We start from the raw sequence: 17,460 nt of genomic DNA, 5'->3' as shown, positions 1-17,460 counted from the left end.
TGCTTACTTAAACTAATTTTATGAACCTTAAAATTAACTATTATATAAATTTTTAGTAATTTTGTGATTTGTAAAACTTAAATTAATGTTCTTTAAAAAAACACACAAAATATATTAATTGGTATTTGTATAATTATATCTAAATTAATTAATATTTCAGTTTATATTTGAATTCTTACTTAGAAGCTTACCTAAAGTGTTTAAGATTTATTTTCACATATGTGAAAATGTGTTAATATGTTTTAATTGTGTTTGATTCATGCCTGTTCTTATTCCAAGTGTCTTACATATTAGCTACAGTAAGGGCGTCTGTACTATATCCTTAATTGATTAATTTAATTATAATTAAGGGTAGCTAGCGATCAATCAAATTTATTAACTAATTGTTGAAATTATAGTTGCAACATTTCTTGAACATAGGATTTGGCATAATAATTAAGGTGTCATAATTCGGCACCCATTTATTTATTTCATGATTTTTCGTTACTGGTATTTGACTATTTGGTATTTGTCCACCTCTGACAGGCTGCAGGAGATTGCCATGGACGTACAATTTGATGCCTTCGATTTCCAAAAGAGAGACCGGTTTTGACCGCTTACCAATTTCAGCAAGACGGAACGCTTGGAAATATTTGTATGTGTCAACGCTTAATTTCAAGTGCAGAGAATATTTCTATAGTCAACTTCGCCAAGGAATAATTTTAATTAATAAAAAGTGGAAGATCCATTTCCACTCACTGTCGACCCTCTGAAGAATAGATGATTTTTGCTCTTGTTTTAGGCCAGTTCTCAGCTGCTTTTAATTTCTAGGAAAGCTGCGCAATACGGATTCAACAAGTCTTTGAATTGATGGATATTAATATATTTCATGTTCTTTTAATTGATTCCCATGTGTTGTAGAAAATATATTATATATAGCTAATTAAACATTAATTAACAGCCACGGGTAATATCATCAATGCATTGAACCCTTTTTTTAAAATTTAAAAAAAAAAAAAAGCAAAATTGATATGAATGTTGCCCTTTTCTTTTCCTTTCTCCTTTTACCTGCCACAGAATCATAATCATAATTTTCATCAACAAATAAATTTGCATAAAAAAAAAACACATGCTAATATTGTAATCGAGACAAAATATAGGGGTAGAAGTAATATATAGACCTGAAACTGGGATTTTCTTTGTAATTAATTAAGTTAGGGGGAGTTAGCAATATTTTAGGAGAAGTAATATATAGACCTGAAACTGGGATTTTCTTTGTAATTAATTTAGGGGGAGTTAGCAATATTTTAGGTGAATTGGCCATAAGCGTGAGGGAAGGAGAAGGTAAGATTGTGGTAAGAGAATTGAACTTGCGTGTGCTTCCAAGGGGATTAAAAGAACAAGCAATTGGTATCATCAATTCAGACTTGCCGTGGAGTGTTTGGGAAACAAGGCCGGAGGTATGGGAGGGGAGGGTTTTGTGATCTAGGTTGTTGCCGCTGCAACAAGGATTCTCTGTCGTTTATGACATAACCAAGGATAAGACTCCGAGTTCATGTATTACCCCCCAATATATGAAATGTGTAGTTGCAAAACATGTTACTTTTAGCTTTTTAAAAAAAATTAAGAAAGTAATCGTTCTCGAAGCAATTTACATTTATAGAAATATAAGTCTGGTTTTTTTTTTTTTTTGGTTCAGGACAATGAAAGAAAGTCCATTACTATAACTTGATCTTGGAGTTAAAACTCTAACTAAATTGACGGGAAATATACTCATGAACCCAACTATAAGAGTTCTGATTTTAAAATTAAAAAAAAAATCTGAATTTTTTTCTTGGTTTATAAACTATATATATTTCCAAGAGAATGCTTGGTTTTTTTGTTTAACCTAATATTTAAAATGGTTTTTTGCTTTAAAAAAATATTAAATTGATATTTTAACATTTTGTTTTAGTTTTGATATGTTAATATAAGAATAAAAAATCATAAAAGTTATTTAATACATTTTTATTCAAAAAACTATTTCTGAAAATATCCTGCTGCAATGTAGCCCTTATAATTATTAATTTAAAAAATGTCTGATTCGGTATCATCCAGGGAAGGAGATGGAAAAACACTTTTTTAATCACAGACTAGAAATATATATATGGGATAGCGGTCTTTCCGTCAAGTAATGTAAACTACAATAATTGTGTAGATAAGTAAATTATATGATTATAGATATGAAATTTCTTGAGAAGGAATGGGGAGAAAATTATAAATTAAGGAGAACAAATACATTACATGTTTTACTTGCCTAAGTGCGCCGTGGAAATTTTTGAACTGCTATTTTTTTTCGAAAAACAGGTGCTTTGGACCCTAAAATTACGGGAAAGAAATTAAGACCCCGGTTTAGAAAATCAGTTTAAATAGGGATGTGTGGAAATTTAACTTTTTATTTTTTATATTATTTTGATGTATTATATTAAAAATAAATTTAAACAATAAAAAACTCACTTTAATATATTTTTAAATAAAAAATATTTAAAAAAAAAACCTTCACTTCATCGTAATTTTAAACACAATAAAAAAGACTTTGAAGTTTGACCTATTAATTTCAAGTTTTATATAGGAAGTCCAAAAAGTCATCGGGGTGCCGGCATGGGCGTTTGCCTTAGAGTATGGTCAGCCTTCTTTTGCAATATAGGGCTTGCAGGTTTCAATCATCACAGGAAAAACGGAGTCGTGATCTCCTTTTTCTTTTGCACTTCCCGGCCAAATTATCGGTTTAACACAACAAGACGATCATCATTTTGGCACCACTTTACCCCTGTAGGACGTTAGCTAGGCCACTTGACTTGACTTGGCTTGTGAAATTACAATTGTTTAATGGGGCGGTTATGTTGGTTAACTTTGACCGGTAGAATACAATACACAAGTCAGCAGAAATTGAAATCAATTTCGTACAAATCGTACAGACCTCGTGGGTCTTGGTTCGTACCCTTCGGACATGGTCGTGTCTCAATGATCGAAACTAGGTCTGTGAGAGCCACGGGTGCAAGATTATGGCGAGCCGTGAAACCCACCTAGGCATCCAAGGCTCACATGGAATTCACTTTCATTTGAGCCTGGCATCTCAGATGGGGCTCAATACTCCTTTGAAACGAGGATTTTTAATTTGAGGCAACCCTAATAGAACTAACAGTTAAAGTACATTACATGTAGAGTGTTCATGAAACCCAACATCAAAATATTATCTGATAGAAGGTTTACTCAGATCTCATGGATACATCAAGCCAAACAAGGTTAATAAACCTAAAGTTAATTGCTACATTCGAAAACATTATTTTATGGTAAAATCCAATCTACTTGTCATCAAATAAAAGCCAATCATTCCAGTAACGTGTCTCTTAGATATCAATCATATTATTATTATTATCATTATGAAGTATATAGCTCACGAAACTCAAGCTTTTGCAATGACTCGTTGTCACTCTATATCTTTATCTTTAGGTAGTCTAAAATCATATTTATTATATCCTTACGTGGACATACTTACATGTGTTTAAAGCTATATAAATAGTTTTGAATCCCGACATAAGTTATTTTTTTTCCGGGAGAGAAAAAAATAAACTTTATATTTTTTCCCTTACTTAAACCTAATACTCTCTGCAATTTAATATTGTGGTTACAAGGCTTCTAGCTCTTATCTAAATTGACTTAGACATTGTAACATCCCCATCATTTTCAAGGACTATTTTTGCAAATGTTTTCCAACTTGTGGCAATCTTAAAAATACCATGGGAGGTTTTCAACAATTTCATCAAAATCCAACCTCAAGTTGTATCTTAATCCATTTATTGTACGACTAAGAATCTTTGCATTTAGTTTTCAGTTAGGCTGAGTTAGTTTTCCAGGCAATTATATTTGTTGGGTTTGACTTTGAACTCAGAAGGTCAATAATAACATATAGCTCAACGTGACCGGCCAGGCAATGTTGATGTCTATGATTCACACAATAGTTTACAAGATTCGCAAGCCTAACACTCGACATCTCATTAAATGTGAAAGCTTCTCCTTAATTAATAGCTTCTTTTGATAAATGAAAAAACAGAGGAGTCAAAAGGGTAAAAAAGCCTAACATTGGACCAGAAAGTTGATTTCGCTTCCTAAACCCCATTTGCTCTAGAACATGTCGACATCAATCGGGCAGTTTTAGCACCATTTCACCTCCTCTCTGGGGGAGCATTTTCTATCCTGTCTTTTCCTTTCACTGTGAAACTTGAATTCAGTAATTATTGGAATGGAAATTCAGTTTTTCCGTTCGAAAATACTCCCTTCGCAACTCACATGATGCGCAGGCAGGTGGGAGGAGATCATGAAATTTCTATCAAATGTTTGTTTGTGATGCATCAGATTCTTCTTTTTTCTGTTAATTCAGTGAAAGAAGAAGAAGAAGAAACGGTGCGTGGTGGCAAACCAGAGCATGCCTATAATTAGTCTTCTTCTTTTCTAAGAAAGAAAAAACTTAACTGTGTGTGGTCTAATCCCGGCAAATGGCAAATTGATTTTTACGGAAAGAAGAAGAAGAAGAAACGGTGCGTGGAGGCAAACCAGAGCATGCCTAATTAGTCTTCTTCTTTTCTAAGAAAAGAAAAAACTTAACCGTGTGTGGTCTTATCCCGGGCAAATAGCAAATTGATTTTTACAATCTAAAATCTTCATCGCTGGAGCATTTAACGCTGTTCGAGAAAGAGATTGTTTGATCGCAGAACCGAGTCAAATTTAAAGTAGCCCGGCAATTAATTATAATAGTTTTATTAATCTATAAAAGCCCATGACCATTTATAATATGTTTCTTCAAGCCCGTGTTACATTAAGGAACCGAGCCCACTCGGAAAAGTATTCTTCCTTTTTCAATATGTAGATTTGATTTTTTATAAAAACACTCTTCTAGCATCGAATAATTTGACACGTTTGGCGTCTATATTCAACCCGATTTTATGTTAATTTTGAATTTAAAAGGAAGAAGAAACATGTCAATTCCCTATTGGATAAGAGATTATTAAAATCTTGAAAAAAATATTAAGAAATTAAAAACAAATCCAAGAATCTGTTAATTTCTTTTGCCAGTTAAGTATTTGTTTATTGCTAGAAATTAGTTTTTAACTTTATTTATTTACATGTAAAAGGAGAGAGAGGTGGCCGGAAAATGGATTTTTTCATACAAAAACTTGAATTTTAATATATTTTTATTTCAAAATATCTAAAAAACGCTATTATATTATTTATCAAAATAAGCTATTAATTGGGTAGAAGTTTCACATTTAACGAGATGTCGAGTGTTGGGCTTGCAAATCTCGTAAACTATCGTGAATCATGGCAATTTAACATTGCCTGGCTGGCCACGTTGGGCTATCTGTTATCGTTGACCTTTTTAGTTCATAGTCAAATTCAACAAATGTATTGCCAGAAAAACTAACTCCGCTTAACCGAAAACTCAATGCAAAAATTCAGCACACGGGCCGAACCAGACAAACATGTCAACCCAGCCCAAACCACGCAAGAATTTAGGTCACAATATGTCAAGACTAGCCAATTGAGCTTCATTTAGTGATATTTCTAAAGAGTTTTTTATAATAACGCACAAGCATGCTAGAATTTTTATATTTTTAAATATATTCACATTAAAAACTAATAGAATTTTTTTAATTAAAATTTGCTTTCGGACGAATGATAGAATGTTGTTCAAGAAATGAATGTTTTGGTGAAAAATTAAAAACAAATGGGAACATTGATAAGACAAAAGGGGTTTCCCTTGAGAGATACTTTTTTATTTTTATTTTAAATCGTCTTGATTTTTTTTAATGTTTTTTGGATGCTTTTGATTTTTATTATATGAATGGCATAAAAAAACCTTGGATATTTTTTGTCTGAATTAAAGATACCATTAAGAAAAGAAAGAATTTTGCTATCAAATTATTTTATTTCAATGAAATTCAATTCGTTAATCTAATTTAAAAATATCAATGTCATGTAATAAAGTTAAAAAAAGAAAAGGCTTTGCACATGATCAAATATCTTTATTTGTATTTATTTCTCAATTTCATGACTTAGTTTTAATTAAAATTAAGATATCTTTTAATATTTATTGACGTATATAACTCCTAGTCTATTTTATTAAATGTATATTTTGGATTTTGAGTTGATAGTTAAGATTTATCTTGCCATTGAAAACATGTTAATAATATTTGAACACTTTTTTTCACAATAAAAAAATTATAATGTAATCTATGACATGCCAGTTATTTTGTTTGAACCACTAACAAAAACCAAAAATCAAAAGATAATGTGAATTTGTCATTCACTTCCTCAAAAATAATTGTTTACTGGAACATTTTTTTTTATTAATTTCATTTTCCAATACCAGTTTCTAGGGATTAAGCTTTTAATTTGATTATCTCGAGGTTACATCAATTTTATGATTAAATTTATGAGTTTAAAATATTAATTAAAATTTTTTATTTTTATTATTTAATATTAAATTTACTACTAAGAGATATTCATAATTTAATTTATTTTATTTTTATAAAATTATTTAGATATCATGATTCATAAAGCAAACTAAACAGGTTAATTAGAATTGAGTTGAATTATTTTTTAGTATTTTTTTTTAATTTTATCATTTAGTATTAGATTGAACGAGGATCATGTTTTATAGTTTATTTTGATTTTTTTTACAAAGTTATTCTGATTTTATAACTCGAGTTGAGGGCCTAATTGGTTAATTTATATCAATTTTAGTTGAATTGATATATTATATCAATATTTTTTTTTATAAAAAATTTTATTTTAAAAGTTTTTTAAAGTATATTATATTTTTATCCATTCTTCAATTTATTTTTAACTTGTAAAATTTGTTGAGGCATGTAAAATCAACCCCTCTACTGTTTAACTTTTTTGCTACTATACAGAAGGCTAACAAAAGCAGCAAGCCCTTTTTACTTACTGTTGACCAAAAAAATTACTAATTGAGCTCACATGTCCTTGGTAAACCTTGAGAGAAATGGTAAAATTAGTTTAATTTAGTTCCGATAAATGTACATTGTACACCCTATAAACGTACGGACAATCATGGCAGCCAACCCACGAGGCAGTTTAACCAGTGCATTCATCGGGACATTACTTATATTGTCATTTTTATTATTAATGCACTTTCATATTAATATTAGATAACTACTAGATTGCTGGTCCGTCTAATACCACAACCTGAATTAATTTTTTCTAATCTAAAAAAAATTAGGAGATGATTGATTTTCAAAAAAATAAAAAAATTGATAATTAAACTAAATTTTAATTAATCTAATAATACAATAAATAAAATAAAGTAACAACAACAACAACTAAATAAATAAATAAATTATTGCATGAAAAAAGCTAGATTAACACATGAAATCTTTAACTTGGACACAAGATATGCGTAGAATATATGTTTATCAAGCGATAATTTAATTAAAAAAATGGAGAGTAAATAAAACAACTAAAAAAATTGAGAGATAAAACATATTTGCTATCACAACACATATAGTTTTTTGGTTGTGTTTAATAAATTGTTTTGTTAAAATTAATTTGTAATAAAAATTGACATGCTTGTAAAATTTATTAAATAAATAAAAAAATACCATACAAGGTTGTATATATTAAAAATATTGTAAAACAATAAACACTTTAATTTTTAAAAAGTTAATACATATAAAATAAAAAATTACAAATGAATCATATTAACCTATTAAAAAATTAAACACACTCAATATAATTAAAAAATAATTGCTATTTAGAAAAGACTAGGAAAGAAAAAAAATCATAGAAAATTTATTAATTAAAATATAATTTAAAAAAAATATATAAAAATATTAATTAAAATAATAATTTTTTAAAATTAGAATAAACGTTGCTAAACTTAATAAGCCAGACTAAACATTTAACCCATAAAAAAAAGGTGGCTTATGCCCATATTTCTCTTTTAAAGTTAATTTGTGCATTTTAATTAAAAAATAAATAAACAATGCGTTATTTGAATTTATTGGTGGTTAGAATAATATGGTTCATGATTTTTATAAAAAAAATATTTAAAACCATATATTTATCTAGAATATATAAAAAATACTTTTAAAATCTTGTTAACTCAATTCATAATCTAAAATAAATGAAAAAATATCTTAAACCCCAAAACCAAATGTTTTTCCAGTTTTAGATCTAATTTTTCAGATGTTTTTAAGATAAAAAAACTAATTCAAGTTTTTCTTATCATATAAAATTATTTGGTATAAGAATAGATTATTTTGATGGTTAGAATTATCACAAATAATAACTTTTTTTCTTTTTATTAGAACCTGGAAAGCTCTTCTTCTTCTTTTTTTACCCAAAAAGAATTGAGAAATAAAAAAAATAAAATTTGACATAAAAATATTTTTTTTTTAAATTAAATGAATAAATATTTAATAGCTAAAAAAAAAGAGCTAAAATAATTCATTCAAATAAATCTCTAATTCATTACCTACTTTACTTGATTTTTTCACTTCTCGGTCTCTCAACTCAGCCCCCACTCACAAAAATAATAATAAAAAAAAAATATATATATATATATATATATATAATTTAGCGTTAATTTAAACTTCAATTGTATAAAATAAAATTTTAAAAATCAAATTGTAATTAAAAAAAAAATCCAGTAATATGTAAGTAATATATGAGATGGTCAAAGCAAAAGCTCTTTTAGTATATAGTTAATTTTATATATACATTTTTTTTGTACTGGTTAATATCGAATATATAAATACGTGGCCGGTGGCACCATCGCCCGTTATCGGAAATGTACAAGTCCACGCCAAAAAATATCTGCAATGTGATGTCTTAACCAGTCAAGCCATCTCCTTCCTATCCAATTTTATCACAATTCAGTGCTCACTTTACCACAGGCTAGAGAAAGCAAAATGGCGGGGAAATCACAAGCTGAGAAAAAGCAAGAGATCGGCGTCGGAGCAGGAAGCACGGTAGTGGAAGTGAATCCAAAGCCACAAAAAGGACTTACTTCAAAACTTATTGACTACTTGGAAAAGCTGATTGTTAAATTAATGTATGATACCTCTCAATCTCACCATTACCTCTCCGGCAACTTCGCTCCGGTTCCTGATGAAACTCCTCCTGTTAAAGACCTTCCCGTTAAAGGCTACCTACCTGTAAGTACTGCTTTATTTATTTGATAAAATTAATTAATTTTCTAAGAGTAACGATAAAATGATTTCTATTGATAGGATTCCTTCGTCAACGATTTGTCTCATGTAAAGTTTGGATTTGTTTATAAATGATTGATTATGTGCTGTTGTGTGTTTGAATTTTGAAATTGTGAGAATTTTTTTACTCTTTAATTAAGCATTGAGTCCTCTGGGAGTTGTTGACTTATAAATTATAATAGAAAACTAGATTGCGATGAGTAGTCAAAGCAGAACAGGTACTGTTCAACATTAATTGGATGTAAGAATGACTACTGAGTTTTTAAGGTCTAAAAACTTGGACCACGATTTTTCCTGTGGACTAGGCCACGCGCCTCCTCTCACTCATGAAAATGTTTAGTTTAACAGAATTTTTAATAGTATTAATTTTTTTTATATATCAGTTAACTCTAAATCAATTGCAGAAAAATAGACCATATCTGTATAGTTTAATTATGTATATTAATTTTCCTAGGCAATCTGTGTTGCATGTGATGTTTATATTAAGCTAAGATGCTTGTTTTTGTTTTTGTTTTTATTTTTAATTTTAGGATTGCCTGAACGGGGAATTTGTGAGGGTGGGTCCAAACCCGAAGCTTGTACCAGTGGCTGGATACCATTGGTATGCTCTCTTTATTTGTGTCAACATCTTGAAAATGTTTCTTTGTCATTGTAAATGAAAATAGAGTGATTGGTCAGTTGAATGTTCGTGCTAATTTCTGTTTTTGATGGCTGCGCAGGTTTGATGGAGATGGGTATGTTGCGCTAATACATTGCAGATTTTGTTTGTTCCATTTGTTGTCTCTGCAAATTTATATCCCAGTTTCTACAATGTGATGGTTTTTGGTGGCCTAACATCTAATGTTCTGCGGCCAAATTCTCTTTATACTATCAAGCACAACCAATCAAATGCATGTCTATTCCATATATTTTTTTTAAACACTGAATTTATGGTGGCAGTGGAATGTAATTTAGTGCCTGGTGTTTTCCTTTTTACCTTTTCTTCTCTGCCTAGGCTTGTCAATGCAGTTCACCTAGTTTTACTTCAAATGGTTTCAATTGGAGCACTAATAGATATGTGGATTTTATGTGTGCCTTGACAGTCTACACTGAATTTGTCAGAGTCGATGTTTATAGAATGTCAAGTTTTAATGAAGTCACCCACCGAAAGTGAGCATTTTATGCTTTTGTCTTCATCATTGCTTCCTTGATGTTTGTTTAATAGATACATGAGTTATGCAAATTTGATCTGGTGGTAAGAATACCTAAAATGGATATTGAGTGTATTCAAACGTAAGCATCATGATGGTGTTGAATTAAAATTCTGCACAACCTTAGAAATAAATTACTCGAGTTTCCATAGGCAAGACATATTGGCAATACTTTGCAATTGAGAACAAAGTAGAGAGTTTGTTTCATCAATAATGGTTCGCAAATACATTTTTGTTCTTCCAATGCATTTACAAGAAAGAGAAGAATGGTTTTTTTTTTTTAATTCAAGAACTCTTCACAGAGCCTGATTGTTGTTCCTGTCACGGACATCAACTTATACAATAAGAATTATTTGAAGATGGTTGTGGTAGATCTGTTGTGTGTGAATTTGTGATCAGACTATTGGAATGCCTATTTGTAGACTTAACCATTCATGATGATCAGTTTTCATTTGCATTATACATAGGTGGTTATTTCCATTTTCTTTGAAGCACCTTTTCTTCCTTCATAATTGATTAGATTCCAAGGGTTATATGTGGCTTCCAATCCATCAGGATTATACTTATTCACTTACCAAGTCAATTATGACTTTAAATATATTTTGTCAAATGTATTTGCAGAATGATTCATGGTATGCGCATTAAAGATGGAAAAGCAGCATATGTCCGTCGTTTTGTGAGGACATCAAGACTTAAACAAGAAGAGTTTTTCGGAGGTGCCAAATTTATGAAGGTACAGTCCTGAACCAACTGAATAGGAATATTTTTCATTTAAAATGGAATTATTTTGTGACATATATGGGGATCATTTTAAGTTTATGTACAAAGCTATGACAATTCTGTTATCCAACTCTAAAGATTCAAATAATTGTGATATTAAGAGAATGATGATTTCAACTGTACAGCGCTAACGATGCAGAAATTATACAATGCCTGCCTCTTTTCTGAGTTAGATAACAAGTTATTCTTCACATAAGTATTGCTACTGCTGGGGACTCCATTTGCCGCAATTGGAGTCCCTAACAGTATTCATGCCAAGTATAAGAAATAGTCAAGATTATGTTTCTTTGACCAGTCTGAAGGAGACTTTAATAATTCATCTTTAATTATGATTATGCTCTCATGTTTTCTTTCAATCACAATTTCAGTGTCATTCTGCCAGTTAGAACTTCAACTTGGAAGAATTTTCAATTAAAGGGGTTGATTCTTTATTTGATACATTTTCTCAAAAGAAAGCTATATGGCTGGTTGGAACACTCACCATGGAGTGCGACCTGTACATTTTATTATATAGATATATTCCTTTGTCCTGTCTTTATACTACATATAGTAATATGACAATAATCATTTATGAAACATTCCTGAGAAAGTGCAGATTAGAATTTTATATGGTACATATCTCACTCCAAAGTTAGGAGCCTTGGGTGAATTTTGAATCTAAGATTTCTTGATGCTCTCAGGTCTCGGTATTGTCACACCTCTTGTAGTTTTGCTCGCCAATCAAGAGTTTTTGAACCTTGTTCTACATGTTTTCTCTTGAATAATTTATCTTTTGTTCTTTGACCTGTCATTTGCAGGTTGGAGACCTCAAAGGGCTTTTCGGATTACTTATGGTTTACATGCAAATGCTTCGAGCAAAAACAAAAGTATTGGACATGTCATATGGAAATGGGACTGGTAAGTTGGGTTTCTTTTGGTTGGCTTTAAAGTTTGATCTGGAGATGACATCCACATGTATGTTTATTAGTTGCCGCTCACATTATTAATCATCCTCATAAAATATAGTGTTAAAAGAAAATAATTGTCTGCAACCCTCCTCCAGGTAATACAAATCTCATTTATCACCATGGAAAACTTTTGGCACTTCAAGAGGCTGATAAACCCTGTAAGCTCATCTTTTCTCTTCATCATACTTTTGAGAAGATCAAAGAATTTTTTGTGTGGGTGAGTTGTTTGTTGCTCTTTTGCGGTCCTTTTGTGTAGAACTGGAGAGATGTCCTTTGAATCTTGCAGATGTGGTTAAAGTTATGGAAGATGGAGATCTGCAAACTATTGGCCTGTTGGATTATGAAAAAAGACTAAAACATTCTTTCACTGCTCATCCAAAGGTGGATCCATTCACTGGTAATGTCCTGCATGAAAAGGTACCTCGGCAACAAGTTTTACTGAAGTGAAACATTTTTGACATTCAAAATCCCTTAATGCAGGAGAGATGTTTACCTTTGGCTATTCACATGAACCACCATATGTGACATACAGAGTCATTTCAAAGGATGGTGTCATGCATGACCCTGTACCAATAACTATATCAGAACCCATAATGATGCATGACTTTGCAATTACAGAGAACTATGCAATTTTTATGGATCTTCCTTTGTACTTCCGACCGAAGGTACAATAATTTCTCAGTTATTGCAGTTTATGGACACAATTCACAGTGCTTATAAAATAAATGAATGAACTGTTCACAAGGTTCAGCATGATACATGCATGCATATGAGTGTCTTTCATGAATATCTATGTAAGTGAAAGGCAATTATAAACTTGAGATTTAAAAGTGCATAGAAATATAACTAGAGAGAGTATTTTGCATAGAGAGAGTATTGTGAGAGAGGGGAGGAGGGATGCCAACTCGTAAAATATAACTAGATTCCTGGTCAGACTCTGGAAAACACGAATCATTGATTTTGAGGGTGAATAATTTGCTCTGAATATATTTACAGGTCTTACTAATATTGCATGTTTTAGAGTAGCTGTTCCTTTTGCTGTCCTTTTTGTGGTTGAGATTTTTTAGGTGCAAAACATTTCACAAGTTTATGTGATTAAACCAGTAAACTGTCAGATCATCATTAATAATCTTCTATTAAAAATAAATGACTAAATAGAGAGCATATCGGACCAGTAATTTCAACAAACACTTAACAATTAGAGTTTCTGTTAATTGTAACCTAATCTAAGCAGCAGTGAAGTTCAATGCTATCCATGGGTTAATTATACTATTTTGATTTTAATCTCCAGCATTTTTATTTTAAGGAGAACGTATGTAAGCTGGTCCCTCATTTCTGTTGATCTGTTTGTAACAAAAATAAGAGCAACCAACAATAGCTAATTCTAGCTAGAAAATGCCTCGCAGATCTTGTCCAACCTTTGCTTGTGGAAAAGCAGTATAAGAAAGTTATGGTTATTTTCCTGCAAACCTTTCTTCCAAATTCTAGGCAAAATATTCCTTAAGATCAGTTTCCTTTACTTTTGTTTTGCTTTGCTTTCTTCACTTCCAGATTGATTCTAACAAAACTTTCTTGACCGCCAAAAGCAGCCTCATGTAACTTGCATGAAAATTCACAGTAGTACTTGAATGCATGCAATAGATTTCATTCATGGTATGGAATGTGATGGAAACAGTCAACCTTAAATATTTTCCTTGAGACAACTCTTCAGGAAATGGTGAAAGAAAAGAAGCTCATATTCACATTTGATGCAACAAAAAAAGCTCGTTTTGGTGTCCTTCCACGATATGCTAAGGATGACCTCCTAATCAAATGGTTTGAGCTTCCAAATTGCTTCATATTCCACAATGGTGCGCTACTTTCTTTCCCATGTATATTTAAATTCCAAAAAAGTCATTCTCGGAGTTAATAGTATTGTAACCTTTCCCATGTCTATTTAAATGCCAAAAACATTGTTCTCTGAGTTGATAAATCTGTAGTATGAACACACTTGCCCAGCATATCTTTAGGTTATATGCTTTATCCTAGTTTCTGATAGTGGCTGAGAAGTTGATCTTTTGTGTCGTAGCTTACATCAAGCTTCATATTCCAATTTACTGGGACTGCCTAGCCAAATCTGTATGCCTAGTAATTTCAATCAACATAGAGGCACCCTTGTACAAAATCTGTGGTCAGTTTTTAGATGCATGGTTTTTGAAAATTGTTATCTTGGGGCTTAACATGCGTACATCTAGAAGACATAAATCAATAAGTCAAAGTGACGTTGACAAGTATATAAAAACTGCAGTAGACTGTCTTTTGGGCTCCTCTTTAGCCTTGAAAAGTCTTTGTCATGGCAGATTCCTGTTCTTAAAACTGATAGTCTGGCTCCTCTTCAGAGATGTATACGGTGAACAAAGTTGACATTGTTGTTGGATGAAATAATCTGTTTGTCATATTTCACAGATTTATTTTAGTGGAACTTCAAACATACGAAGGCTTCTATTGGCTTATGACTAAGATACTAGATTTTGTCCTGTCTTCATGAGTCCATTCTAACTTTATTTCCTTGCTTTTACTAGCCAATGCCTGGGAGGAGGAGGATGAAATTGTTTTAATCACTTGCCGTGTTCAAAATCCAGATTTGGACATGGTCAGTGGGGATGTCAAAGAAAAGCTTGAGAATTTTACAAATGAGCTGTAGGAGAGATATGGCACATTCCTGTGAATTTTATAGTTGTTTATCTTTATGTCCTTCTGATGGCCTTTTTTTCTTTTTGAGCAGGTATGAGATGAGATTCAATATGAAAAGTGGTGTAGCTTCACAAAAGAAATTATCAGAAGCTGCAGTTGATTTTACCAGGGTGAATGAGAGTTACACTGGGAGGTGTACATCTACCCTGAGCTGCAGTTGTGTCACTAATGTTGTTCTTTGGCTTGAGTTCATTTTGCTGTTTCATATTTTATTTGTGCTGTTGATTGACTTATGTCTTCTGCTGATTATTTTTGCCTGATGATTATCTTGTGTGAATTCAGGAAACAAAGATATGTGTACGGGACAATTCTGGACAGCATTGCAAAGGTTACAGGGGTTGTTAAATTTGATCTACATGCAGAGCCTGAACCAGGAAAAGGAAAGATTGAAGTTGGAGGAAATGTCAAAGGCATCTTTGACCTTGGTCCTGGTAGATTTGGTTCAGAGGCTGTATTTGTCCCTAGTAAACCAGGCACCACGTCCGAGGAAGATGATGGCTACCTGATATTCTTCGCACATGATGAAAGTACCGGGTAATCACTTCCCTTTTTAATAAAAACTTCCTTTACTCAATTTGTAAACCTGTCTTTTTCATTTTTTTAAAATTTCCATCCAAGCATCCAATTTAACAAGTTAACTTTGACTGCTCTAATATTCCAAAAATGTGGCTATATGCCCCGTCAAGGAACAACAGATTTCTCTTTCAGTTTTCTGTTTCTCTTATTCTTTCTGAGGAGAATTGAGGATGAGGTGGTTTCCAGGCTCGTGGTATTTTTTAAAAAACTAACTTCTTATCTTTAACATGCAGAAAATCATCAGTGAATGTGATTGATGCAAAAACCATGTCAGCTGATCCTGTTGCAGTTGTTGAGTTACCCCACAGAGTTCCATATGGGTTCCATGCCTTCTTTGTGTCGGAGGTGAGTGTAATATTAGTTACTTCTGGATTTAGTTCGATTTTGATCTTCCATGCTCAATTCATTTTTGGACTGGCATATACTAGAAGTTAATTTTTATGAGTTAGGAGGAGTTTTCAGAGAGTTGTATGGCGATGCCATTTAAGGGTTTTTCTCTCTCTCTCTCAATAAATGCCATTGAGAATCAATCAAGTGAAGTTCAGAACACCAAAAAATTGAGGACCAAATATTAGCTAAAAATAACGGGTATTGATCTGATTCTTAAGATGCGGAGATGGAGTTGAACATATTGGAAACGGATTAAGTATTTGGGTATTCTTTGAAATGAATAACTGTACATAAATGGATCAAATACTAGCAAGAAGTTCAAGGCAGTGCCATTTGATGATGACAAGATACAAGAAAGCTATCTCAGCTGATGTGACATCTGCAATGAAGACTGGCTTCTTCTTCTTCTTCTTCTTCTTCTTCTTCTTCTTCTTATGAATGTGATCCAATTTATTAGGGTTGAATTGTCAAAACTCAAACTTGAGACCCAACCTCTCTTGCTTATGCAAGAATACCATTGAGTAACAAGTTCGTTGCTTATGCCGCAAAGACTAGCTGCGGTATTGTGTTCCTAGAGAATGCAGCCCTTACCCTTACTTGGAGTTGTGCATCAAGAGTTAGAGTTGTAGTCACCTGTTACTTCGAATAACACCTTGTACCTCCCTGAATTCTAGCTGATGAGTAACAGTAGTATGATGATTATCCAGCTATTCTTTACTAACAAAATTTCAGTGTGAAAGTCTACGGTCGTCCAGCCAGAAGGAATGTATTTTATTCTCTGCAACTTCTCTGGGTTCATCCATTATAATTCATATCTGTACAGATGCAAGTTATTAAGTTTTGTTCGGCTACAGCTACTTCTATTTTCCAAGCTGTGCTTCTAACCAAACTCCATCAAATGCTGAACAGGAACAACTTCAAGAACAGGCAAAGCTGTAATTGCTCCACAGAAAGAATAAGCAATCATCTGGGCTTGAGATATGGTAATAGAACACACGGAGAACGGGAAGCAGAGTAATTTCCACTAGCGTGTAGTGGTTGCCTGTTATGCTGCCATTGATTCTGTATTAACAGAGAACCTGTAAACTATAAAACCTCAGCAGCAGTACTAGTAGCTATATATATCGAAATTTCTTCCTTGAATAATGTGATGGTTTATCTCTACATGTCCAGCTCATTCACAGATAATGTTCTCTGTCAATGTTAATTGTCATCCAGTGCAGTTTCGCAGGTCCCACGGTCATCGGCGATTGGAGAGAACTCGAGAAAACAGGCTTTTTCCCGAGTATTCCAATGGTTTATAATCTCGTGATTAGAGTAAGATCTCGATTTATTCATTAATTAGGCAACAACGATTTCGTTGCATACCCCTTTCAATTTAAGCAAGCCATTGTCAACCTGCACAGCAATAGTTCCCAACGGTTGAAAACAAAGAAAATCTGTAGGCAAATTGGCAATAACCAAGAAGCTTGATTAGACATTTTCTGAATTTGCCCACTGGCTGACAAAAATCCTTATGTAGCGTACAAGAAAGAGGTCCATTCAAAATCGAACATCTTTGCCAATAGAAAGCAGCACTGTCACTTGGTTTCG

General features: G+C 32.1%; 1 protein-coding gene across 1 annotated transcript; it reads left to right on the top strand.

Moving 5' to 3' along the window:
• The first annotated feature begins 8,808 nt into the window (after nt 1-8,808).
• On the top strand, nt 8,809-17,033 carry LOC105126317 (carotenoid 9,10(9',10')-cleavage dioxygenase 1-like). The gene is made up of 14 exons (XM_011027142.1): nt 8,809-9,197; nt 9,782-9,852; nt 9,971-9,985; nt 11,063-11,174; nt 12,019-12,118; nt 12,264-12,326; nt 12,455-12,565; nt 12,649-12,833; nt 13,880-14,018; nt 14,730-14,847; nt 14,933-15,034; nt 15,184-15,435; nt 15,711-15,822; nt 16,777-17,033. Exons 1-14 carry the CDS (start codon nt 8,952-8,954, stop codon nt 16,804-16,806), a joined length of 1,656 nt encoding a protein of 551 aa, XP_011025444.1. The 5' UTR covers nt 8,809-8,951; the 3' UTR covers nt 16,807-17,033.
• Nucleotides 17,034-17,460: the final 427 nt, after the last annotated feature.

Source organism: Populus euphratica, unplaced genomic scaffold, assembly GCF_000495115.2.
Source record: "Populus euphratica unplaced genomic scaffold, PopEup_1.0 scaffold78.1, whole genome shotgun sequence".
Classification (NCBI taxonomy): domain Eukaryota; kingdom Viridiplantae; phylum Streptophyta; class Magnoliopsida; order Malpighiales; family Salicaceae; genus Populus; species Populus euphratica.
The sequence above is the reverse complement of the archived record's forward strand: the minus strand, read 5'-3'. Positions and strand labels throughout refer to the sequence as shown.

Coding starts and splice junctions, on each gene's coding strand:
- LOC105126317 (XM_011027142.1), top strand. CDS start 8,952: ATGGCGGGGAAATCACAAGCTGAGAAAAAGCAAGAGATCGGCGTCGGA. Junction 14,019..14,729: donor TTGCTTCATATTCCACAATG/GTGCGCTACTTT, acceptor TGCTTTTACTAG/CCAATGCCTGGGAGGAGGAG. Junction 15,436..15,710: donor GCACATGATGAAAGTACCGG/GTAATCACTTCC, acceptor TTTAACATGCAG/AAAATCATCAGTGAATGTGA.